This window comes from Hyalella azteca, unplaced genomic scaffold (assembly GCF_000764305.2).
Source record: "Hyalella azteca isolate HAZT.00-mixed unplaced genomic scaffold, Hazt_2.0.2 contig3349, whole genome shotgun sequence".
In the NCBI taxonomy this organism is placed as follows: Eukaryota; Metazoa; Arthropoda; class Malacostraca; order Amphipoda; family Hyalellidae; genus Hyalella; species Hyalella azteca.
The window spans coordinates 47679-75549 of NW_025933600.1; the positions used below are offsets into that span (position 1 = coordinate 47679).

Genomic DNA, 27871 nt, shown 5'->3' on the forward strand with positions numbered 1-27871 from the left:
AAATTGAACTTGAATGAGTTTAAACAAGTCCTGTAAATTCCACTTCTGTCTATACTGTAAACTAATTTCAATTAGTAAGACTTTGTCTAAATATCGACGCACTTGTGGCCTTATATCATCGAGCCCAGTCAGTCTACGTAGGCAATAGGGTATAACAATTCTACGTCCGCCCGCAGCTCGTGTTGTGGCTAAGAGTGTCACACCATGGGCAATATAATCCATTCATTTCCCGAGTGTAATTTTATCTTGTTTGTTTTTAGTTGAGCGTGCTGGCATTGCGGAGAATTAATCAAAGAGAGCAATTAATTATGTCTACGAACTTGGTGAGATGATAGCCGATCAGTGATAACGTCACCCATGTCTCTTGTCAGACGCTAACCAACATGTCTAGACATCTAATCGTGGCTACAAAATCGCTTTATTATTGAAATTCTCCGAGTACTACGCTTTGTTGAGGTCTTAATTGTTACTTATTGAAATAATACTCAAATTTCAGCTCATCAGTCACACGGAAATCTATATCATTTTTATTTGAAGGTCATGCTTTTGAAATGACCGATATGATTATCACGAAACGTTTATCTTAACAAGCATCTCTGACTGTTCTCTGGCTATACTCAATGTTTTTCAAATCTATTGAGAATTGCGTTTGAATTTATAAAACGCTGGCCTTTGTTCATTGTAGTCCGTATTGATGGCACTATAAACAATTTTTGGCTTGATGTAGAAGCTATGGATGCATTTTGCTACTGGAACTTCAGCAGTTGATTAATAGGTATGAAATGCATCTTCTGTACGATTTGCAATAGTTCTCATGGGGCTCGGATAAAGTTAGATTCAAGCTTGAATTAAAATCATAATTTTAGTTCCAATGTGTTTAGTTAAGTCACAAGTTAGCATTTTGTTATGTTCCATTACATTTGACTATCTTCAAATTCGAAGTTTATTTTACAAGTTGCACATCTTTCATCATAGTTTTTACGCAACTATGAATTTGAGTTTATGCACGTTACCATTTCTCAGCAACCTTAGTTACTAATCGTTTACTAGAGATATTAGCATATCTCTAGTTATATATGTGTACTGATGCATTAATTTTATATTACTAGATATCAGTTGAACAGTATTGATATTTCTCTGTTTTCCCCTAGCCTGTCCCAAATGATTTTTGACTTATCCCGAGGAAGTCAACTAGTTGTCGACACTTGGTCTTGGAAATTATGTTCACGACTCCCCCTGTACGTGTTTACAAGCAATAACTTCGTTTGGCAATGTCGTGAACAATATTCTAATGAAAAATTATTCGGAGCACAGAGCCCGGCAAGTTTCGAGGAACTGGTGCATCATCACGGCGTCGGTGTTATTCAAGGCTGCAGACAGCAGTTGCTCTTGTGCAAGGGAAACTATGCTCTATTAGACATAGTAGCTCAACCGTGATACCGCCTTTACAATTAGTTACTTTACAATCATGTCGTGCGGCACACACAAACAATACTAATCGTACGTTCCGACTGACGTCATCAGCTGGTCACGAAGTATCGTCATGGTAACGTGCTAGTTTCGTATCGCTGAGGCCGGCATTACTTGCTCCAGCTGCCCTCTATTTATTCATGAATTGATTGTTTGATCAATAAAGAGTGCTGCGCGCCGAAATAACTAGCCCATTTCAATTTAGTGTGCGCATTTACATTTATTTTGGATTTAAATTCCGTACGTGTTATGTATTTATTTAAACGCATTCCGTATTTTACTATAGGGTTTTCATTGAAATGAGTTTATGTTATCATTAGTTCGCCCGCCTGCAAAGAAGAGATTCTCAGCTTTCACGGCTTGCCTTAACCTTAGATAATTTTGTTCTCAGTTGTTATGTTTGCCTTCATGAATGAGGTCAATTTTCTCTAGCTTTTGTACATAAATTTATGTTGAATTGAGGAAGTTTGATTTCCTTGAGCTGTTGCATGTCAATCATTAATTTGCCGAGTCCGACATGCTCATCATAAAAAAATGTTTAGATAATTAGCATTCTCATGGAGCTATGGAGCTGCTTACCCACACTTGCCTTGCTCTAGTTCAAATTGAAAGAAAGGTGGAAATTATATTTTTTTGTGAAATGCATTCGTGCTCTCTTCCGATTGCTAAAATCTGATAAGAACTTATGTCCCCCTTAAAGGGGTCGAATTAGTGAAATTATTTGTCATCGCTGCTTGCTTTGGTCTGTCTAAACAACTGACATTATTCTTAGTTTGGCAGTTCTGTACAACAATGACTTCTAGTATCTGCTGTTGATCGATCTCACCTTGGCTATCAATGTTCAACTGTATCCGTAATGTGGCCAGGCGTATCGGCTTAGGCCATTTTTACAGAAAATTTGTTTCTTTGCGACGAATCCAGCGTAATGCGATCTATCATTCATATTCAACCAACAACTTGATCTGTGCTGAGAAATTCTGTGATCTGACTATTGCAGGTGGAAGTAAAATGTTGCAGTACATGGATCGCGTGTGTTTGCTTTTAGGTTCTTTTCTCATGAAGTGGCTGGAGCGGGAACATGCCCCAGATAGTGGAGCACGTTTTATTTGCTGCTTCATCAACTATTAATAAAGTAAGGCATTTTGTATCATAGCAATTAATGGTTGATTGTCACCACCGGTTTGATTGTGTTTCCTCCATTGTATTCATCGTTCAAACAAACTGGTGAAATGAACACATTGTCATTCATTGACACAGCATGAAGTGCAGGCTGGTAGACCTTTGACATTTTGACAGACAAGAGCTTTGTGCTTGAGCTCCGTTTGCAGTAGCAGCACGGCTTTAATGGGAGCCGCTGCATGCATGGCATCTCGTCTTCTCTTGCATGTCGTTGCTCTTGCTTCTGCTGCTGTCTACTCAAATAAACCGTTTAGAATAAGACTATTTGTAAAGCAATGTAAACGGATGTAGCTCATAGGCGTTGTATATATTGATTTTCAAGTAGTTCAAACCATTTCATAGTAAATATGAACTAACTAAGTGGGAAATTGTTTGGCCCTCAAATGCTGTTGAGTTACTATTACATTAGAACAGATGTTTCCTTTCGTCAGTTTTTTCTTTCCTGCGTCTAATGTCTAGATTGGGCTATCATGACATGTTTTTAATACACGCTCATTGCATTTTAATCTTAAAGCATTGATTTCAGATTGTTATTGATAGCTGAAGAGAAATTCGAAGAGACAATAGTGTAGCTGCTGTTAAACGACAAAAGTACGGAAGAACTTTTATTTTATCGAATTACTGAAAAATGTTTGGAGTCGAAATCATGATAATACTTGATTGGTGCTAGGAATTCTTTCTCCCGCGCCGTTATTACCTTTTCCTGTACTTGGCGTTCCAGCAAAACTGATTTTTGATTCATACTGGAAATTTCACCAGAACCAAACGAAATTATCTATAGGAAGACCAGAACGTCCTACTTCATAATTTAGATGTTGATGTGTGCCGCTATGTGCTTTCCCTTGAAACTTAATCAGTTAATTAGTATTGGCATACCGAGCTTCTTCTAAGCGAATAATCACATTTTTTCCTCTTAATCAGGGACGTTACATTAAGATTCATGAATGCTATTTAACTTTCTCCTGCTCATTTATATGCGACAACCTTAATCGAGTATTTGAACCAAAGCTCCTCGTTCACTCCGTGCTCTGTGGTTCAAGTAAATCACGACTTCGGCATTCAGATGACGTCTACAGCATTTAATAACATTTGCTTCAATAACTTGATTATGTGAGCTGCAATATAGGAAGGCGCTTTTTGCTTCTTAGAGTTGCTGGTCTCCGCTAAATGTATTTTTCTGCAGTCCGTGTAGAGAACGTCCTGTATGGGAGAGTTCATTTGGTTGCGTCATTTTTTGTTGTGTTTCTTTTTATTTTGTTATCTGGTTCAGATATCTCATCGTCCTTCAAGTTCCGCGACATTTCAAGGTGCCGCATCGATCGTGAGGCGTGTTTATGAAGATAGTGCCACCACTTGAATCGTCGTTTAACAGAGCGGGGGGCGCTGGAGATACACGAGGGACAAATGTTCATGCTGTTTGTTTACAGCTGCTTGATTGACACGAGGGATGTTGGCACATTAGACAGCGTGCAGAACAGAGGTACTATAGCTGTAGTAGTGCAGGCTGCACCAACGACCCAGGCTCAGCCGTCACGCTCTCTTCCATCGCTCCCTAGTCAACGGGGCCGTGGTAGCGAACTGAGTGTCTGCGCCTGCGTGGCGCTGAGCCGTACGCATCCACGTTTATCCAGTCTTCTTTATTTTCCATCTTTTTCCGATATTTACTTGTTACTAAAATTGCTAAATTATGAATATTAATTGAGTATTAACAATTATAATTAATATCAATTATGTATTTTCCGAAAAATGTCAGTATATAACATAGGACATTAGTTATGTTTACTATTGAAAATAATTACGATGAAACTTTTTGATTCAGGAGTTATTTGCTTAATTATTCAAACTTTTATTCAAGGATTACTGAGTTGTACTTTCAGTATGCTTGGTTGTTCCCGTCATTCGTACGTGTTTATTTTGTAAACAAGCTCTCGGTGTGGGATTAGATTCTGTAAACACAAGGTCAGGAAGATTCATTTGCTTCAGAGGCGCACGTGTTTCCAGCAGTACGGACGTAAACCAAGCACTTAATTATTAACACGCCTCCTGCATTTCAATTCATGAGCGCAAGATATCTATTTAAGCTATGTTTCTAGCGGCATTTTCCCTCGTCAAGAAACGGTTTGGGTGTGTACGTCTTATATTTCGTGTAATTTGTTGTTCCACGGTTGATCATGCGAAGTGGTTAGTGAGCTGGAAACGCGCTGCAGCTAGTTTTTACTCTATATCTACTGTTGCCTAGCGACTTGTTTTACTGCAGTTAGTGCGATGCATTGTATTTCTGTTTTGTAGTTAGTTTCCCTCCATGTGGAGCAGCATTTTCTTGGTGTGCAGTTGTTTTAGGGCTCCCATATGATCCTACGTCTTCGATATAATATGTTAGTTGTCAAATTGAGAAACCTTGTGATCATTTTGCCGGTAAATTACCGTGCTCTTAATTGAAGGGCTTTGCTACTTGGTTTACAAATCGCCTCGCGGTGAGGGAACATGCAGCGATGATTGGCTCACTTTGCATTTGTTCTCGCCAAAACGCTACCAGTTCAGAATTCAAATAAGATCTTCGACTAAAGGTCATTCATTTGTTCTAAAGATATATAGTGTGAATATTAGCTGTCAAATTGACAAGACTATGTAACTTCTCGAATGATGCATCAGCAAGAGGATATCAGCAATACCTTTTTATTGTGCGATAATTTGTTGAGCTATTGTTGACTGAACCATGCTACATTTAAATAGTTGTCTACTCACTTTCAGACCATTTTGCAATGATGGAAAACTTGTTGAAATGAATAACTTAATTTCTTCCAAATCTCAACTCCATTTCTAACAACGGGGCTTAACACATGTCGTGTTTATGCACAAACGCGCATGTAATAAACATAGGCTCGCTGACACAAGGGCGGGTGCATCGTACGCCCTACATCAGTGGTTCCCAAACTTTTTCAGGCTGGCGCCCCCTTTGGCCCCCTAGTGAATTTCTAGCGCCCCCCACAGACATACGCCACTCTCTTGAAATTTAGTACGCTGAAATTTTAAAAGATGAAGGTTAAACACAGATGTGTATTTCACAAATAGAACCCCATTTAGTGAACCAATATGTTTTTCAGCAGTTTCAACTGTTTCAGCACTAGAAGCCAAGGACGTCGCGGGCGAATTTATGGCCGGACTCGTGGCCGGTCTCACGACCAATCTCCAAATTCAAGTATCAAGAAAATATCTCCCAAACAAATGAACAAAAAAACCATCGCTGGGAGTCATGTGCTGCACGTGTTGTGTACAAATCGTCTAACAAACGTTCGAACTTCTGACATTGACTTTGGACAGCCGCCCCCAATATCGCCCCCCTACCGACCACTTCTTCCTTATCGCCCCCCAAAATCTTTCCACCGCCCCTAGGGGGGCGATATCGCCCACTTTGGGAACCACTGCCCTACATGATGGACTTGGCTTTTCATTGGTTACCGTCGCTTATACTGTGTAGGTCGTGCATGGGTGACGTCACATGAAGGAAACGAACACTGTGTCATCGTTGACAGGCCGCATCCGTGATGGCTGTGATGTTTCACCACTGAAGCGGTACCAGTTATGCTGGTATTGTTTTACGTTTTGCAGTACGCGAGATGGAAACCAATGCACATCATTGGGGAACGCTTCAGCGCCATTGGCAACTTACTTCGCTTCGCATTGCATGATGATAATTCGGCTATTGAATTGAGTTTACAGTTTCTGGATTATCGTAGCGTAGGCAAGTTAATACCTGCTAGTCCGTACTCTCTTACTCTTTTACTCTTACCGTTCTCATATACAACTGATTTCTCTGTCGCTTCCTTCATGTATGCAGTTTCCATTCATTGCGTTTATGAGTCGTCAAGCTTTACGAAATTTAATTCATTCTTATTATAGCTTGGAGTGAGCTAGCAAATGGCTGGGTTCTTGCTCCCCTTAATAATTTCACGAGAAATTGTCTCGCGGTCTTAGTTAGAATTTTTGTAAACTCGAGTTTAAAGATGTATCCCTGAATGCTAGATTTTCATAGACTCTTAAAACAAGATATTTATTTATAAATTAAGCTCTCTACTAAATTCGAGTTGAGCTCATATTATCCCTGATCATCTCTCGCCTCTGCCAGCAAATTAAGAGTATATGTAGCCTAAAATTAGAAGTATATTAGTAGGAGTACAATAATTTTTTTTAAGACCCAGGGGCGTACTATCAAAACTCGCTTAAGTACACGTAGCCGCCCATTTTTCGTCAGTGATTGACGGGTTTAGCTTGAAATGCCATCAGTGATTACGAACTCTTGGAATATTTTTGATAGTACTGCCCCAGCTCTATTGACGACAAAAAAACTTCGTAGATTCTAAAGAGAAGTTTGATTTGTGCATTAGAAAAATGCTAATTTGTTCAATCTTGAAGTAACAATAAGACACTTAGTTGGAACAATTTACTTTTTAAAATTTCAGGCCCAATTAAGATACTAAAACTACAATTGAACATATCAGTATAACGAATAATTTTTACCAGGCAGTCAATAATTTCCCACTGTTTTATTTAGAGAAGCACCATAACATCGGTATTACAGTAGTAATAAACTTAACTCACTTTCCATAGAAAACGGTGTTAAAGTTGACGAACGAATAGAGACCACATCCATTGAAATCAAATAACACAAAGAATTAGAGTCTCACAGTTCAAATCTACTACTGAGCTTCGACGTTGCCATTTTTAGGTCAGAAGAAAATAAGATTCGTGTTGCCCGAAATAAGAACTCGTACGTCGTGAGAGAGCAATTAAGCCTCGAGTCTATCAGCTCAGATCCCCTTCGTGTCCAGAGACGAGTCAGCGCCGAAGTAGACTGTACTTCTGGCGCTTTCCTTCAATGTCGCAATAGGCGAACAGCAAGTCAGTATTCCAGAACAGCAAATCGCATTAAAACTTAGGTTGCAACCTACTGATGCGATGAGGTCGGCGCAGACTCGTTAAGAGAGTTAGAAATGGTGCTGAGCTATCAGGTTGAGGAAAGGAAACGTGATTTGCTTATGCCACTTGCAGTAGGTTATGTTTACCAGATTGCGAATCGATTATTCGTTAGACTTGTGCGCATCAATACAAATAATAATTTATCAAATAACTCGTGTAAGATACATTTAATGATCCATGAAATTGTTCCACTGCCCCGTGCGATCTTTCGAAGTTGTATTTACGAAGATTGAAAGATATCTTCAAAAGATCTTCATCAGATATCGAAAGATAAAGCAATGATGAGAGCTATTTCTTGATATTGTGTTTTTATTTATTTTGTTTCTATTGGTTTGTTCATCGTAATTTCTCATTGCATTATAGCTTCTGATGTCACAAAATTGCTTAAATAGCCAATTCACTCATTTAAAAGCGAAGAAAACTCCAAAGCTATTCACCATACGGTATCTGTATTCAAAACTTCCCGGAGTCCGGCTCCATCGTCAGGTCGAAAAATCTAGAACACAAATACAATCAGAAGTTAATACAGTCGAAATTCAAAAGAAAAAATTCGGAATTTAAAACATAAACTTGCAAACAAAAGACATAGTAGTAAAGTGTATACCTATCAGATCACAATTTCTATTGGATACGAGCTATAGGCTGCATTAAAACTAGGCCTATCTTAGAAAATATGCAGTGATTCTAAAATACGCACATTGGAAGCACCAGGACTAGAAGCTAAATCCTTGAAGTCGCTGTCAGACACTGGAACGTTGCACTGAAGAGCCGAAGTGCAATAACGTAACGTGAGTGTGCTCAGCCGAATGGGGAGAAGGCGATAGTAACTGCCCAGTCCTATTACTCCTCCCTTTATGCTCTGCGACCTTTAGAATAAGATTGCGTGACGCCATCCCTACGTACGCAGATGCATATCGCGCACAACTACATTTGTAAACTAGGGACGATTGCATATGAAAAGGGAGGACATCTCTGTACCTAAAAAGGTGCCATTTAATAATTGTTCACCAATAAAATATGAAGATTAATGTTTGAGAAGTATTTTATAAACAAATCTTTTCATTCTCTTGACATAGCTTCGGACGCATGGTCTAAATATGGAAGATAACAAACAACGTTCCTATTATTGGTCTCTAAAACAACCTCACTGTATCGTTTGGACATGAATTTCTTAGTTTGAGTAAACACCAAGCTAAAATGAAATCCATGTAAGCGAAAAGATATTGCCCAGAAATTCAAATTCAGAGTGCATGGCATGGAATGTTGAGCAAATACGAACACCACAGTGTAATGGTGTTAGAAGCCCGTTAAACTTGAATAGAAAAAAAACAAAAGCTAGAAGAGCTGGTACTTAGGCCGGTATAAGCCGATTTTCGGAAAATAGTTGTTTGAAAACGGCCATTCGATTTTGTAATATTGCAGTCAAGAAAGGACAAAGTATTGTTAGAATGAGTTGAGTAGTCCCAAGGTAAATTTAATAAAATTATGTTTCAAGTTTAGGTAATCGAAGAAAAGTTTACCATGAGAGGAATAGCTGAAAATGAGAAAAATGTAATCGTCGTATCTGTTATTGAATATTTGCTTTAAAACAAGAGGACAATTGGTTAGCCAAGAATCCTCGTAAAAACGCATAAAAATATTCGCAAAAGTTGGGCCGAGAGGAAGACCCATGCCTAACCGTCAAAATTGTGAATAGGATAGAAATTGTGAATTGATGACTTTTTAATATTTTAACCTGTTTTGTTTGTGAATTTAGGTTTTAAGTACTGTATTTTTTCTTTTGAATTAAAACTGTATCAACTTCTGATTGTATTTGTGTTCTAGATTTTTTGAACTGACGATGGAGCTGTATTCTAAAACGTTTTCAATAGAGATATGGTACATTTTTGTGAAGTTTTCTTCGCTTTTAAATTTTTATTATAGTTTTATATCTATTGGTTTCCTACCTTCCAGAATTGAAACTTTTCATGTTAAGCTATACCTGTCATTGAGTTCGAGACTTCTGTTCCGTAAGCATTTAAATCCCCTATGGATTTTCCGTTGTAATTTTAAGTTACGAATAGAGTTTGCGTACATTCTGTCTCACCTCGAGGCCAGCGCTTGCCTTGGTCAGTGGTCACGTCCCAGTAGCCGGTCGTGAAAGCTTGGTAGGCATTAATGACATTAATTTTGTTAAATTTTGTGCATAAGCAGCGAGGTCAGCCTAGCATTGTTCTGCGTTCTTACACGCCCTGCGCCATCAGAGACACTCGCCTGTCTTGTGCAGTCCGCCAGTTCTTGTTCGCTTTGTTTGAGCTTAATTCGCTTCACTCAGACTCGTTTGTGATGGTGAGCGGGCTACCATTTTTTTGTTGTATTGATTGTTCGATTATACGATCCTTAAGAGAACCAATTATTTTCAGATGTCATATTGGTGGCACCACAAGAAATGCTTTTGATTGTGGATTATTACGACATTTCCCTTTAACTTTCTTCACTTCTAGTTTTTTTATTTGTCTGCTACAAATCTTATAATCGATATTTAACACACTTCCTCCTGTCAAACCGATCTGAAAGATCTGAAATTTTGCACACTTGCGTAAAGTCAGAGACAATGCTTGAATCAATTGACAGAATAAATAATTTGAAAAATTCAATTTTATTTTAAATGTAGAATTTTTTTCGATGTTTTATTGTTTAGAACTAAAATAAGAAATTCATTTTACATTTGTACCATCTGAGACACCGGCATTTTTAGAAGTGTTGTCTTTATAAAATAATATTTAAACGCATATTATTTTTTGCTTGAGGACTGTGTTTTCTGATTGCTTTCAAATTGAAGGAAGTTAAAATTATTTACTCCAGCGTGAAGTTTCAAGCAATACTATGCCGACCCATCTGTTGAGTAGAATACGGTATGTAAGAACATCTGAGAATTTTCTTTGTTCTTCAATTATATGTGTATCTTTCGAAACTCGCAGTATGACGGCCACCGGAAATAAGCTCAAGATTTTTTCATTCTTTTGATTTTTCTCGGCAGAGTTTCATCTGGCCTTGAGCAAAGTTTGTATTCTTGTAGATAAGTGAAACGAAGGGTATCCTATCTTTTAACACTGAAAACTCTATCCTGTGAAGTTAGATGCAGTATACAAGATTATAGTATAAAACACTCCTCGAAACGTGTTGTTTCCCGCGTGGGACGAGCTCGGTGCCGGGTTCTCAGCAAGGAGATGGGTGGCGTTGGTTTAATCTCGCGCGTGGTGCACAGCGTTGGCCGCGGGTCCGGAAGCGGTAGGAAGTTCCTCCTCTTGATGTCGTTGCTGCTGTTGCTATGGGCGTGAGCAGCTGCATGTGTTCTCAATTTGCTTTTTTTGCCTTGCTGGTATGTAACGTGGGAGAATCAAGCCTCGCTATGGGCGTAAAAGGGAGTTACAATCCTAACGCGTGGGATTTGGAGAACAACGCATGTTTATATCCATGCGGCATGCACTATGTTGAGAGAAAGACGAATGAGATTGTCCCAATACCTTAGGATGCATACTAAATATCTAATGTTTGAAAGAATAAGTTTAATAAGTAACCGATTTTCCTGCTTCATGACGTTGTCGGAGCTTAGCTTTCCTGCGGAAATAGTTGCTGTACTCGCTAGACGAACGATACGTAAGTTCGTTATAGAGCCTCGTAAATCATTTTGGCTTGGGTTAGAATGGGTCTGCACGAAAATTGTAAAATTTTGTCTACCTTGTTATTTGAATTTGTTGCCGAAATTTTGAGGCTAGCCTTGCATTTTAAAAATCTTGCTCGACTGCTATCGAAAATTGGAATAGAACGTTTTTGAAAATGCATCGCCTTTGTGCATTTATTTCGTCTCGGATCTAGAGAAATTTTAGAATAATTTTTTTAATATTAATGAAATTATTGCTTGCCTTGAATCAGAAGTGACGGTTAAGTCGTAACTTAGCATGTGAATAAGACTGAGCGTGAACGTCAAGGACAGTGAAGCTTATCCTGTGCGTACTAAATGCAGGTCGTGAGATGCTACTGCGGAAATGAACATGAAACAATAGCAAGAAGATTATTGATGGCCTCACGTCGGCCACTTACTGGGCATCTGATGTAGTGTGAATGACTTTATACTCAATTAGAAACTCAATGAATAGAATGACCTTTGTTAGTTCTTCATAGTGGTATGGTTTTCTGTGCCGTCGTTGCTTTGAACTTGAATAATAGCGGCTGATGTATCAAGTGCAAGGACATTATTTGTCCTGGAAACTTAATTGCCAGATGTCCGAGTCGAGTATCCTCTATGAAATGTTCAGGTGTAACTTTTAATTTTATTGCAGTGTAAAATTACCGCGACGAAGAAACTTTTTTTTTTTCTGCGAGAACATCAGCGTTCGATATAATGTTTATCTTGGAAATGTGCGTGTATGCGTATGTACTCTACTGCCCAATATACAGGGTGTTTCAGAATTAAGTAACCCTTTTAATTTGTTAATAAATAAAAAACTAAGAACGTTATGAAGTTGAAACTTGTTTTATTTAAAAGAAGAACATTTTCATGGTAATATTGTATCAAAGTTACGTCATTATCCTGTATAGCTTGCTAAATTTGTGTTTAATTATCAAGCCTTAAATTTTCATCATGATTCATCATAACGTTCTTAGTTTTTTATTTATTAACAAATTAAAAGGGTTACTTAATTCTGAAACACCCTGTATAACTAGCCGCAAAAACCTCTTGTGTGAAAGGGTTTCGACCAGTTGAGCCAGAACTTGAGCTCCGGCTAAATTTCATTGTTCGTTGTCATGTGAAAACAAAATTGATGTACCTACGTAATTTTGCAGTTACTTGATTGCGTCATGAGTGAAAATATTGATTCTTTTAATACGATAAGGCGTGCGCTAATCACTTGTAAACATTTCTACCTAGACTGTTGAGTGTTGGGTATCGTTTGTTAGCTGCATATTTATACTTATTTTGGATATGCTTACCAATATTTTGTATGCATGCTTCTGAAACGAAGAGTCAATAGGACTGTGGCTTCATGTATTTCCACCCAACATTTTGCAGTACTTACTAAGTAAGTAGAAACGTACTCTAAAGAACTGCACATATGTAATCATTTCGTGGCTGCTTGAGCAAATTAATAGTATACGAATAATTCAGTGCTCCTATTTGTGCGCAGCTGCCCCTATGCCTGCATGGTGTATGAATGTCGTGCAGACCGTTCTTTTGCAGCCGTCGGCTATTTGGCCGTGTGAAGCGAAGCTTATTTCATTGTTTTTTAATTTTAGTTTTTTTTCACTAATCGCTGACAGTTTTTAACCCTAGGGTAAAGCTTGTAATAGATTATTGATGGTAAGCTCGCTATATTACACTTCTGACTGAATTTATCCCTTTACGCCCTGAATTTCTGGGATGAAAATCGTAAAATTCACTTTTTCGGTTTTAAGTCTCACTTCAAAGCTGACATTCTGACCTATCCACCATAAGAAATTGGACATTGCCATTGGAAATTGGAAATTTTATTTCGGTTACTTACCGACAGATAACTTTGAAACTTGGTACACATATGTAAAAAATAAATCTAAGACTTTTTTTATTCATGTGAATTTTTCGAAAAAATGACAGAAAACGTGAAATTGTTGGAAAACCGATGTTTTTTTCTGTGTGACGAATTCGTCACTCCAGGGCGTAAAGGGTTAAGAGACCGACAATTCCTTCAAATTTGGTGCACGGTCAGTCTTGTCTGTCACCTGCGCATCTGTTGTCAGTTGTCAAAGACTGCTGGGTGCATGCGCCTAGTTCTGGCATAGTCATTCTTTTGGTTCAAATGGTACTTGACGGGCAACTATGTGAAGAGCGCCACTTTGTTCTTCTTCGATACTTCCATTTCCTGTACAGATGTAAGGTCTAGTTGGCCACATGTGGGGCTTGTAAGCTACTTGAAAGAGGCATCAGAACTCCGATCATTATCTTGCTTTAAAAATTCTTAGTTTCTATTTCCTTGAATTATTGTAATCCAATTAATGATCGGTAAAACTGCAGTCTCGGGCATGTTTCACAATATATCACCACCGAAATAATGAAGGTCACGTCTTGAAAAGTTCTTGAGTAAGATTTTGTAGGGATAAACTGCTTGGTCATATGAAATTTGGCGCAGTTTACTCTTAGTTTGAATCATGACGATCTAAGAATTATGAGAGGAAAATTTTCAGTTTCTTGAACTTTTCCTCTTGAAGCAAACATTTTATAAAAAGATTTTAACATCTTTTTACGTTTTGTTAAAAAGAAGTTGAGTTCGTTCCACCAATCCCTCGTATTGAACTAAATATTGCTTAGATTCTGCATTTCAGCGATAGTACAAGTTTCCTTTCCTCCGAAAGACCCTTTTTGACATGATTCGCCAGACTGGGAAAATTATTCACGGGGATGTCTATTAATAATTGTTGTAATATCTTCTGTTTTCGAAACCATAATAGAAATTTTTAGTGCTTAATTTTAACAGAACGGTTTTCATTTAAGGACTGCGGGAACACGGCCGATAATCATTAGTCATGCTCGTGTGCTCTCGTCAATTACTTCATCGTTGTGTCTGCCCGATGTTATATTCGTTGATTCCCATTAGTCGATGACGTTCGTCGCTCGACAGAAGTTTGTTCGAGACGATGCAAGTGAAGTCATTTTTGTGCGCCGCCTGAAACCGCTACTTCTCGCATTTTTGATGAGGGCCTTCCGTGCATTATTTGTAGTATGGCGACTCTGCTTGACATTCTCTACAATAATACATTGCCTAAGAAGCTCTTGATGATGCCACTGAATTTTATTGCCGGTTTCCAACGTATTTATCGGTATGTTGTTTTAACGTGCCATATTTTTACGAAACAAAGATTGTCTTGTGTTGGATCTAATGTTACGTTGATTTTTGAACGCTATTCAACGACTTATCATGGAGACTTGTTGTACCAAAAGAAGAAGTGCTCATAAGAACGGTGATTTTATCCTCAGCGTACGGTGTTGTGTGTTAGATGGCCGTGCAGGGAGCGAGCTGATACACAACGGAATGGTCATCTGACACTCGCTTCCGTTAGCCTCGGCATTTTTTATCACAAGCCCTTGTCGTGAGTTCACGCAAGCACTTCGCAACTTCTTGCGGAACTTGGCGAGTTCTCGATATTGTCAAGTGAAGGCGTCTTTTTCGTTAACGGATCTTCAGTTGTTGAACACGAAAATTATTCACTGCACCAACAACACTGGATTAAAACGTCTCCTATAAATTCGAACGGTCATATAAATTCGAATGGTTCCATCTAGATTTTTGACTTATAACAGATTCATTAGTTTGATACACTACGGTTTCGTCTTGCGGTCAGTGGATTACCATTACAAACACCTCAGATTGTACATGTATACATTTCTTTTAATTATATATCCGTCAGTTGTGTTTAGCGATTTTATGGGAAGAAAAAAGTTTTTACTCTCATGCTACAACGAAACCATTCCGTGATTTATGTGTGTTTAATCAAATATTGTTATAAGGTTTCTAGTTAATTAGTTTTAATTTAATTAGTACTTTCTTCTTGTTCTTCCGTACTTAATGTTTTTTTTGTGTGCAGCGGAGGGCATCCCACGGCTCTATTACTTCGGCGTGTGCGGCAAGTACAACGCCCTGGTCATGGAGCTGCTGGGGCCCAGCCTGGAGGACCTCTTCGATATGTGCGGCAGACGCTTCTCCCTTAAGACCGTCCTCCTTATAGCCATTCAACTCGTGAGTCATGACATTAATTACCTCATTTATACGAGAACATTATGGTATTGATCCGGGAAGAAATTTGTCCAGTCTAACCAAATATCGTCTCGTGTAAGATTTTCTCGTGTATGTATATGTAAATATATTTTCACGGTCCTCGGTCCTTTCCAGATTGTTTATGTAGGTTGATGAATCGGTACCAGGCTTTTTTCTACTCTTATTGCAACCTGTCTTGTGGTACAATATTTGTGCAGGATATTGTCGGTGGTATTTAATATCCCAAAGATGACAATTCCACGTGAATAACATTTTCAAGTAAAATTGAAGCGCATCTTCATGAAAAAACAGTTATACCGTCAAAATAAGTATACAAAGTAATAATCTAAGTAATGAAAAACACGTCGTTTTTTTCACGGAGCACTTCAATATTATCACTAATTTTACTAAAATGATTGTTTCTTGTTTTGTGCAGCTCCACAAAATAGAATATGTCCACTCCCGAAGATTGATATACAGAGACGTCAAACCTGAGAACTTCCTCATAGGCAGAAGTTCCACTAAAAAAGACAAAATCATACATATTATTGGTGAGTAATTTAGAGTTAGAATTTCGCGTTTATATATAATCTTTCGTGCATTTGTATACATCAAAATCTCAAACTTATTGATCTCCTTATATCTTAGTCAGATCCTCATATTATTTGATTTGCTGATACCAGATATTATCATCTTTTTAAAACGAGGAATAACGAGGACTGTTATGGACGAATGAAAAAATAAAAACTCGCAAATTAATGTGCAATTAGTAAAAAAAATGATTAATAAGTGCATACAAATTATTGTAAATGTAATGGTGTTTGTATTTGATTTTTTTTTTGTGATATAGGTACATTTTACATTAACCGTTCATTAAAGATTACTTACTTCCTATGTCGTATTAGAAATCAATGGAAGAACCAAACTTCGATGTAACTACCTGCCGTTTCACGGGTTTCATATTAGCTGAATCTGTTTGTGCCTAATCTTGTGCTTTGCATTGCAGATTTCGGTTTAGCCAAAGAATACATCGACCCGAACACCAACAAACACATCCCGTATCGCGAACACAAGTCGCTGACGGGCACAGCTCGCTACATGTCCATCAACACACACATGGGACGTGAGCAGTCACGACGAGACGACCTCGAGGCCTTCGGTCACATGTTCATGTATTTCCTGCGAGGCTCCTTGCCCTGGCAGGGACTCAAGGCCGAGACTCTCAAAGATAGATACCAGAAAATCGGTGACACCAAGAGAGCCACTCCAGTGGAAGTGCTTTGTGAGAACTATCCTGGTGGGTGAAATTCATGCTTTTATCTCTCTCCCCCGCTCTCAATTAAAGTATCTAGTTTCAGAATCTTAACTTAAACATTTCTAAATGTATTCGTTTTGAAACAAAGGGCAAGGTCGGGATAAATTTGTCTGATTTATATTTTGTGATGTTGAAGGAATTGACTGTGACTTAACATGTGAAGCGTGTCAATTTTTCAGAGATGTCGCCCCAAATTTTTGTTTTAGGTGAAGATTTTAAGTGTTATCCAAGTGTTCAAAATAGTATTTTGAGTTCTATAAAAGTTGGCGTTAAAAGCGCATGCTTTTTTGACATAATCCTTCATATTTTTTCATGTTTTTCTCATGATACCGTCTGCGATCTGGGCGCTTAATTCATGTTCACTGTGTCCTGATCATTTGATCCTCAACTGCATAACCCAAAATATATATATAACCTTGTATTGTTCTTTGTTTGGAAATATTTGTCCCAATAGGAATTTAGATACTGTTATTGCACCCCCATTGCACGTTTTCACGCTAAGTAATGCATTTCAGAGGAGTTTGCGACATATCTACACTACGTGCGACGATTGGACTTCTTCGAAACTCCTGACTACAACTACCTGCGCAAGCTCTTCCAGGACCTCTTCGAGAGGAGAGGCTTCACAGCAGATGGCGAGTTTGACTGGACTGGCAAAACCATGGTGAGATATGCCACTGCTCGACTTTTAGGTTGTGTGAAATGTTTGAGCTAATGAAACTATAAATTCGGTTTTGAAACAACCAAATCAGAAAGTTTCTTATTGAGAGTGAGCAACATTGGGCGAGAAGCATCAATTGTATATTTGTGGATACAATTTTTGTTACAAGTGACATGTCTTTAAAATTCTGTCAAGTAATAACTTCCGAAGCACCTTCATGATTTTTATTGTATTTAACCTCGTGCATTACGTTTTAACGATGTATTTGTATAAAATTTTATTTATGTTCCCATTATTATTCATTACTTCTGAGTTCTGCGCTTCTCATGACTAAATCTTAAAACCTGAATTTAACAAGATTTATTCGTGAATGTGCTCTTGTCAATCGTTTTCTTGTAAAATTTTCTGTCGTATTTGCGATTTGATAAAATCTGCACTTGTTTTATAGCCAGAGAATTTGATGAACAACATGCGACAGTTACGCAACGCTGCGCCCTCTGACAGGATCAAAACGCGCTCTGATAAGGTGTCTCCTACGTCTCTGGCTTTTACTTGCTCTTAATCCCTTCTTGTTTTGCCTTCGTTGTGAAGTGTTCGCTGCTTATGCCGCTGTAAGAATGCCCTAGGGCGAGTCTCTTGATCTTAAGTTGTCGAGGTTGAAATTCCCGTATATCCAGTTGTTTGAGCCTGGTAACTATACTTTATGCCTTTATATTGCTGTCTCGCTCCATTTCTGAATCCTCGTTTCTTTGACAAGGTAATGTTTATAATTCACTGCTGGTGCGTACGAACCAGAAATGCTTGGTAAAGTGATAACTGCTGTTCTACGAACACCATTAGAATTTTTTTAAATACTCAATTGAAAGCATTCATCTATCGTCTTACCTTCTGCATTACCTGGGCGTCGTAGTTGTTTAAGATTTGACGAACAAGACGTGAGATAAATGCGAGTTCAAGTTGTAGTATCATGTAGCAGCTAGGTATTGTATTCGCGAGAGAGCTTGTCTTTTGACTTTTCGAATGTATCACGTGAAAATTTTAACGCAAATGTTGGAATGAAACAGTTGCATTCTTGTCAAATGCTTGAGTAAGAATAGGACAATCTTGTATATCTTCGCAGATATTTTTAAGCGATCACGTAGTTCGATGGCGTACACTACCTATAAAGTATAAAGCAATGCGTCTTTAGAGTAACTTGCTCGTGCTTGAAATAATTATAATAGTTCACGCGCGACTCGGCCGTGAAGGAAAGTAAATGCTCAGTGATAGTTATATTGTTTTGGGGAAATTGGTTCAGTGAAAAAATGAAAAGTTTAATATAATTTTCTCACTTACGGATGAGTATTTTTGAAGTTTTAATCAAAGGATTATAATTTGAAGCCTTTAAATTGTATACTGTTTGAACGATCGGTAAGTTCGTTACTGTTTTGGTAACGTTTTCTTTACATCGAATTAGATATAAGTTTATATTTAATTCCCACTATTTCGCGCCAAACTGATCGCTGTGATTAATGATAATTTTTTGCTTTCTCCCTTCGTGACTTTCTTTAGTTGGTGTGATTCATTAACGCTAGTTTTGCCGTGCAGTCGACACCTGTTGGTTCTACCCAGACCGCCACTGAAGTTATTGTGTCACCGAGCAGAGATAACAGAGACCGACATCACAGCCAAGCTGCTACACCGCTGCCAAACGCTAAGGTATCTCGTCGTGCTGCCTTCACCACGCCCCGACGACGCTTTCTCATCAGTCAGCCATGACTTTTTACCTACGTCTTTACCGTAAACAAGATAACCGTGCTTTGTTCTAGCTGTTAAGTTCGGTGAACCGCGAGCGTTGCGTCGACTCCCTTGCGCGATTCGGTCAGAGCAGGTTGGCTGGTTTTCCATTGACCATTATGTCGTCTCTTTACGCTTCCTATTTTCCGTTACCAATGTGGATTCCAGTTGGTGCCAATTTATTTTCCTTACTAGTTTCAGAACCCGTTGCAACGGAGGCCTTCTCGCTGTTTGTTTGAAAATAAGTTTTTGTTGTCGCTTTCTTTCTTGTTGATTTTATCCATAGCATTTTGAGACTCTGTGACCTTCAAGCCTGGAATTCGTTTTACGAGACAGAAAAGCATTCAGCACTTGCTGGGGGAACGTCCGGCATTTCGAACGCGTTGAAAATTCGCTGCCGTGAGCTTAGTCACTCGAGACGGTGGCTCCTGAAAGGTCTGTGTCCTTCAGCTGAGCGGGGTGCGCAGTGCTAGCGGTCACACTTCCCGCACTGCGGCTGTGGTAGGAGCCACAGCACCTGGCGAAGGAGTTATCCATAAGGGCACCACAGATGATGGAGACCACGGACTACTTCCATGGACACCCACTCAACAAACGGAAGAGAGCGTACCAACCTTCCAACCCACCGTTAGACACGTACGTCTCCGACTCTCATCTCTGTGGCACCTCCATTTTACTTACCGTTATTGGCATCCTAGAGGCACACACTCGTCTTTCCGCCATTTCTAGTGGCACTGAATACCAAAGAAATACTCGTGATATTTTTCACCGTGTTTAGCTCGTATTGTCATGGCTTCATAGCAACTTTACCATGGCTTTTAAACTCCATGCACTCATTGGTGTTTTGTCTTGTGAACACGGCTATCCTGCCAGAATTTTTCTCTTTTTATATTGTCTCGTCCCTGTCAATTGTTAATTTTTTTAAATCTTATCCCTGTGACGAAACTTAAACTCCTGGTTTGACTACTTTAATATAATATTATGAAAGATAAAGATTGTTGGTGCTGATCGTGATAGACATACGAGATAATTTTTTTCTAATAGTTTTAGGACTCGCTTGAAAGTCTAGTCAGAACACTTTTTTTTAATGGAAAATGTTCCTGGTCTGTCTACAGCAGTGTCAGCTGCCATCCCATCTTCGATTTGACTGTCATCAACCTGTCCTGCCAAGTCTACCAAGTGATATTCCATGGGCTGAGATAGCATTTCGATTCGAATTTTTTCCGTAGTCGTGTTCTGACGTAAATCTTAGTGATATTTTAGGCATGTGGTTCATTTGTTTCTCACTCGCTTAAGATAACTCGAACTGTTTTATCATTTATAAATTAGCAATCTTATTCCATTGCACATGTGCATAAGATTTAGAAAACATACAATTGCATTAGAAGGATTTTTTCTTGCCAAGTTGGGCTTGGTAAAATTCTTGCTATGTCTAGTCCAGACAATGAATGGCAGTGGCCAGTTAATACGCGTATTATAAGCAAGCGCTTCCTACTCAGCTCCGTAGCTGATAATAAGCTGAACTTTGCTTAGTCGTGAGTTTGCGCTTATATATTAATGCATTGCCACGGCATAAAGGCAATTAATTAGTAATTAGTCTAGTAATTAGTAATTAGTTGACAGCGCGCACATAACACAAGAGTTATATTCTATTGTAAGCAATGGGCATCGAATTCATCTCTGCATTAAAGCATTTCTGCAGAAAACTCTGCTGTTGTTTTACCACTGTTTGCTTTGCTTATCCGTAAAATGGCAGGTTACAATCCGCGATCTTGGATAAGCGAAAAGTATTGTTTCCATTTAAGCCTTTTGACCGCAGAATTCCATTGGCAAAAAAAAAAATCATTTTTGTTGAAGGGAGAAATCTTTTTCTTGGCGTTGAAACATTTTTTATATCCCCGTGCGTTATTTACAATTTTTCTTGTATCCGTGGTTCACTGCAACTTAGCGGCTTTATATGAGCACTTGTGTTTTCCTTGTGCCTATATTTTCCAGAGCATGCCACGGCTGACTGATGAGAAGGTTTGTGGTTATATTAGTCCCAGATTTGATTCATATTAATCCTGATGAGCTCACGAGTTTGGTTAGTTTCTGCATACATATTTATCAATGCTCGTTTAAATTTGGCGTGTGCATCCTATGAATTGCATAATCCTGCTTATGAATCCCTACACGACGGCACTTGATATATCACGAGATGCCTGTTTTACTTCGCATAATCTCGTTTGATTGTTTTATACTGAAATTATCTATTTAATTTTATTTTCATTGAATAGTCTTTCAACTCCCTTTTTGCTATGCAGTACCGTATACACGTATATATGCTGGTAAACCTCAATCTATCATTTCATTTATTCATTCACCCACTCTGACGATTGATTAATCAACTTAACTTTGATTTACCGTGGTCGTCAAATCAAAAGTGGAATGTACTAAAAAAAAGAGTCACTCTCACCTAAATATATACACAGTAGGATTTTTTATCAATATTTTATGCATAATTTAATCTGTTCACTTTTTCTAAATATACTCGTTCTGTGAATAGAGCTAATTTTGTGGGCTGTCTGTCTGTGTGGCTGCTTCTTGCCGATTGCAGTGTGTTTCTGTGAGGGCCTGCCTGAGCCGTAACTTCTACCGAGAACGGAACGTAGAATTGTCTTAGTTTTATCTGAGCTCGAGCTCTACTCCTGCTCAATTGCACACTTAATTTAGGACTCAAGTCGAGCCAAATTCTGCGTTACTTTCTACAGCATCAAAGCTATACTTCTGAAAATTGCCGCAATTAATTTCTTTGTTTAGGAACAAATTTTGGTATTTTTTCTTTCAGCGCAGAAGCTGAGGGAATGAATAATGATTTTAGTGGAACCTGGAAAAGTGGAAAGTGTGTTTAGAGTAGCAACCACGAAACTGTCATTGATTAGCTTTAGTTCACTTGCAAGTAATTTTGTATGTTTGCGTTTGCGTTGACTGTTGGTGTGTGCAACTTTGAAATTACTAATTCAGCCTGGCTTGTATTCATTGTTTTACATTCTTAATCTTTTATGTTTTCGTTGTTGATTTCGTGAAAGCTTTGGTAATAGCTTCGTTGCCGTTTACCTTGATTCACCTGGTTTTGTATACGAAATACTGTTTTCCATGATTGTTTTGATTGCAAATCATTGCACCATTGCACACTTGCAATAAAGCGTCTTTTTTCACATTCATTGGCTAATTTTACTAGTTGACAATTTTCCGGGCCTTGATGTATTTGCCACTTCAATGAAAGTCCTTCAATAATTCAATGAATAGGATGAAAGAAATATCTCCTCTATGAGTCAGATATCAATTGTCTAGAAATTTTCCGAACGTAATTTTCACTAAGCTGCAAGAGAGCCAATCAAAGTAGCACACATATTAATTATTTTCGAACCCAAATCAAATATTTTAAATACGTTAAATTCACGATTCGCCTTAAACGTGTATGTTGACACTCTGGCTTTGAGCTAGATCCGATTTCAAATTTGTAACATGGTAGCGATTTATATCATATGGAATTGATCTTCATTGATTGAATTTGTTGGCTTTGTTCTTTGCCATGACACGAGTTTTTCTGCTTATGAAATCGCTGTGTTGTGCCGTAATTAATTTTTGTTGTATTTGATTCCATTGAGCTACTTATGTCAGGATGCTCTACATCCTAACATTTTCATGTACTATATTGAAACCGTCCATCGTTCGTTATATTATTCAAACCTACATTCCTATTGATGATCAGTGTTTGCATGGCAGTGTAGATAAACGCTTACTTATCTGATTATTTACGACTCTGGCGCTTATTTTTGAGTCTCTAATTCGTCAAAATGTTGGTCTGCTCCTCCGAGGTGAGTTTTGTCTTCGTTGTGAAGTTTTGCTGGTTATTTTACTCTTTCTGATGAACATGGAGCTGTTGAAGTCGCCTCTACCCATCGTATAATAATATTCGATTGTGTATTTCTTGCTGCTACTCGAAATTATATTAACACGCATAACGGTTCTCTTGAACCCAAGTATTTGGGGCAAAATTACCATTAGATGTTGGTTTTCAATTGATGGTCGTTGCTGGAAAAGTGAGACAGTTGAGCAGCATTGGTGTGTCGTAGGGACCTATACGACGCGTCTCACTGTAAGATGCAATATTTTCCACAATCCTGTGTTTATACTGTTGTGTATTTCAGATTCGACTGGTTCGATTCGTCTTTCCGGTTCGATTTGTCTTTCCGTTTCGATGTAATCGCTTTGAGCTAAGATTGTTTGTTTTCCAATTCCAAGAGGGTGTGTGGCATGTGAGCGATTGCTGTGTATTTATCTAAAAATGGACTCGTAGGACGCTTCTTTCCTATAGTAAATCGACCTCGTTGTTTCATACCGCGTGATGTTGCGACAGTGTAATTAATGAATGAGCTGGAATGAGTGAATCATGAGCATCTGTTGACGAACAAAGTGCGGGGTGATGGGAAGGATGGGGTTGTGTTTAACCCGGGTCGGTGCCCAGGGCGGCCCAGGAGCGAAAGCTGGAGGTGGGTCCGCGTGGCCCGATACGCCTAAGCAAGGACCGCAACTGATGTCTGGAGGCACCCTCACTCCCGCCGACCGACACGGCTCAGTTCAGGTAACTTGTGAGACATGCAGCGAGCAACCAGTCCGGTCTACGCACGTCCCTTGTCCACTTCGCGATGACCTCGAAAATGCAATTCTTTAATTTCCTTGTCTTGAAGTATTTATCGTAGTTAATTTAATTCTAGAATTTCCCGATTTTGTAGAAGTCTTGAATCCGCATCTGCTACTCTTTCTTATATCAATATCCTTGTAAGCCTCTTTGTCGCATTCTTTAACGTGTACCATGTTTTTAGTATATACGACAAAACAATGCTCTAATTCTTTCAAGCTAGTTTCTCGTATAGTGAGATTCTTCAAGCTAATAAGGATAATTGTTCGCGAGAACTGAGGTAGCTTTTCGATTATATGCCCTTATTCGCTGCCTGATCCAGAATTTTTTTAAGACGGTCAACGTGGATAAAACAACACCATAAATGGTTATTATTTTTCTTTGCGCTTTAGTTTATCCGATGATATTCCCAATCAATCTCGAGTATCGCGTTATAGCTTGAGTTTTATCCGAATTTTTAAATTTAAGTAAATTAATTTTATTAAATTTAAAGTCGGTCAAAACTAATGGGCTTACCAACCTTTGAAACAATTTTCAGCTCTAAAAATCCTGTAGCATTTTGTTCTCGGTTACTTTATTCTGAACATTAGCCTATTACCCTCGAAAATACTCTTGTCATATCTCGTGTTATTTTTCTCCACAACCTAGATTTATGAGTATAAAATCCTGCAAATGTATGTTTTATATCGCTCTCAAAGCAACAAATTTGGTGCAAGGTATTTTGCATTTCATTTACTTTTTTGTGACCTTTGTACTTCGGAAATTTCTATCGTCGATTTTGGAAAATTATGTTTGTTTCCTACTATTAGTGCGGCTTCAGACCTGTCAGGCATTGACTCAGATTCAATAGAGTTTGGTTCTCGTAGTTAATTTTAATTGAATTTTATTTTTTGCAATCTTAATTGTGCATGATCAATGTGAGTGGTTTTCATTTGAACTTCGTAATGTCTTTAATTGCATGACGTTTTTCATTAGTCTATCTAATTATTGCATGCTATCTGTGGTGGTCTACGCGTGTTGTCTTTCGTCTTGATTCTGGCACACAAATAATAGTGCAGTGTACAGAGTTTTTTTGCTGTATAAAGGATATTAGTTCTGAAGTATTTCATCATATGAATATAAATATTATCCATTACCGGGACTCCATTCGTGAAATTGTCGTGTCTGTTCATCCCATAGATTTTCTGATGAACCTCCAGCTGCAAGTGAATTACTTTGTAAAAATATTCTAAATTGTTACGTATTAAATTGCAAGTGCCTGATTTTAACAAATGATGTTGGTCTTTTAACAGTAAATTTTCGCTCTTCGTATGTGCAACTGTTGTACAAGCCTCGTCATATGCTTGAATTATTTGTGTAGAAGTTGTTCTTAATATGATGACACTGGCTATAGTGAACTGCATTACCTTTTTACTAAATCTAACCATTCTTTCGTTCTCCCACTATGATTCATATAGATATGATAATCGGTAATTCTGGTTTCAGTTTAAACCCAATAGGTTATTACTTCCTCTAATTTTGTTGATATCTACTTGTAAAGAATAACAGGTGACTTGGCTTAACGATAGACTCTGATCTTTATAAATACTTCAATAAACGTAGTTTCTGCTGGCTCGGCAAATATATTAGCTATCTACGTCGTCTAAACTGATATACAGACGTGCGCCTTTAGCAGCCCTTCTCGCAAGTAATACTAAGATTAATTAAGTACAGCATTACCTTACGCATTTCTTCTATTAGCGCGTGGTGCACTTATAATTCTAATGTCGCTTCACGATTTTAGAAGTTGATCCTCTAACTCTTCCATTACTTGGTTCTATCATAAGTTTATCCCACAACTCGTACATTTGAGTAACCGAGTTATGCTTGCAGGTTGTGAGCTCCACCAACGGTGAGCTTGGTCCTGATGATGCCTTGGGGGGACATTCGTCTACACCCATCACCGTGCACCAGGAACCCGAGTCTCCCGATGAAACCAAGTCGGTACTATTTCATCTCGTGTCACATTTAGAACTAATTTATCTCGCATGCTAGTTGAAACTAATTCATCTCGTGTGACATTTAGAACTAATTCATCTCGCATGCTAGTTGAAACTAATTCATCTCGTGTCACATTTAGAACTAATTTATCTCGTGTAACGTTTAGAACTAATTCATCTCGCATGCTAGTTTAAACTAATTCATCTCGTGTCACATATAGCAATAATTCATCTCGTGTCACATTTAGCAATAATTCATCTCGTGTCACATTTAGAACAAATTCATCTCTGCGACATTGACGACTAATTAATCTCGTTTAAAACTTGGCCTGCGCTGATGACAAGAATGAAACTCGTTCAGTAAATATCCTCTGAATAGGGTACAAAAGCACGGTGTTGTTTAATTTTTGCAACGAAATTAATTAAATAATTTGATGAATTGTTTGTCGGTATAATATAATGAATTGTTTGTTGGCGTAAGTTTACTCTAATTTTTTTCATTTTTGTCTAAATGTTATTTTTTTCTTGTCATAACTCATAAGATTGCCCATTATTCATACTCTATATTCGACTGAAATGTATTTGTGTAATTTTTTGCTTCTCCGATTTGACTTTTTCAGGGAAAAAATGTGTTGGACTATGAATGTGTCATTTTAATTCTCACGCTACGAAGCGAACTTGTCCTGAATATGCCAGACTTGTTACTTTATAAATCATACTTCTACCCGCCTCGTTTTTGTTATATAGTAATGGATATTGATGTTGTGGCAGGTGCTGCTGTTTCTTTAAGCGCCACGCGAAGAAGGCAGGAGGAGTGAGAGGAGGCAAGTGACTCGCCGCTGTGGTACAGCGCTCCAGCGAACGCCAAGCTGTTGCTGTGCTGCTGCCTCCCGCTCTCAACGCTCATGCCGATGACGAAGAAGATGAGGCTGTTGCGGCTGTCTCTTGATATCAGTAGACGGTGACCGAACAACTCAGCTACCACCGTCATCAATGCTCCGAGATAATTATATAATTCTGAGCAATTGGACTGTGGTGGCAATAGATTTATAATATTTTGAGGACCCTGATATCAAGGTTAAATGGACGTTAATTACTGGATTATTTTTATGCTGATATGTGTGCTCAACTGATTATTTCAGGACTGATTGGGCAATGAGATTCAGTTCCGATCATCCAACGTCCATTTTTTTGGGTGGAGGATGCGGCATACCGTAGCATTTTCGTGTCTTGGGAACCGTGTTCCAGTGCTCAGGTTCTATTTATTTCGCTGACCGTTGCGGCGTACCGGTATTGAAAGCAAGTACGTTAATGTAACCAACATAAGAGAGAAAGCGACATCGATTGCATATGACTGAAATTTATATCGCCTTTAGTTGATTACGTAAAACCTCTAGATTTACGTTGTTCCTATCAATTATTAAGGAGAAGCATTAATTCTGATTCTCTGGACCATGGCTTCTCGCCATTCGTTCGGGGGACACCTTGCGGTAATTTATTCAATTCTATCTCTAAAATAATATGTATTAATTGTAATGATTAATTCATCCAATGAATAAGATGGATGGAAGTATTAATTTAAAAATGACGCACGACCCAAAAAAGGAAAAGGGATTACATGGAAATACACGCATATTTCATGCCCTCATGTGGATTGCTTACCGATTCTCGCCAATCTGAAAGAATATAACTTAGTACTCACTGCAGTGAGTGACAGAGAGCGCATTTTCTCATCGACGAAAACTTGAGGTCACGGACGGACGGACAGACAGACGGACATGGCGAGCATAATAGTGCATTTTTTCCATAAATGAAAAAATGCGTTAATAATAGCCGTTGATATGTAGGAGTGCGACTTATTCTGGAATTCGGAGTAGAATTCACCATGCGCTGGTCCGATATTAGAATCCTATTTAAAATTCTATTATTTCCTCTAAATATTGAAATATTTCCTAACTGCCGAATAGTTGAAGTTAGGCGAAGAAATTGTAAAAATTTTGTATAGAATAATATTTTTCTGCATTTCCCTACAATCGGGTAACTTCGACGCTGATCTATTGA

At 38.3% G+C, this 27871-nt stretch overlaps 1 protein-coding gene across 4 annotated transcripts in view; it reads left to right on the forward strand.

The window, feature by feature from the left end:
- LOC108667776 (casein kinase I) overlaps positions 1-27020 on the forward strand; it is a 36791-nt gene extending 9771 nt beyond the window's left edge. For 2 of the 4 annotated variants that reach the window (XM_018154840.2, XM_018154841.2), the window contains exons 5-12: positions 15226-15377; positions 15832-15946; positions 16402-16692; positions 17226-17374; positions 18959-19069; positions 23658-23774; positions 25704-25810; positions 26582-27020. In XM_018154840.2, the coding sequence (XP_018010329.1) occupies positions 15226-15377; positions 15832-15946; positions 16402-16692; positions 17226-17374; positions 18959-19069; positions 23658-23774; positions 25704-25810; positions 26582-26642 (1103 nt within the window). In that variant the 3' untranslated portion in view covers positions 26643-27020. Of the gene's footprint in view, positions 1-15225; positions 15378-15831; positions 15947-16401; positions 16693-17225; positions 17375-18958; positions 19070-19597; positions 19784-23657; positions 23775-25703; positions 25811-26581 lie in introns of all 4 variants that reach the window. The other 2 variants (XM_018154843.2, XM_018154842.2) reach the window with 2 other exon arrangements.
- Positions 27021-27871: the final 851 nt, after the last annotated feature.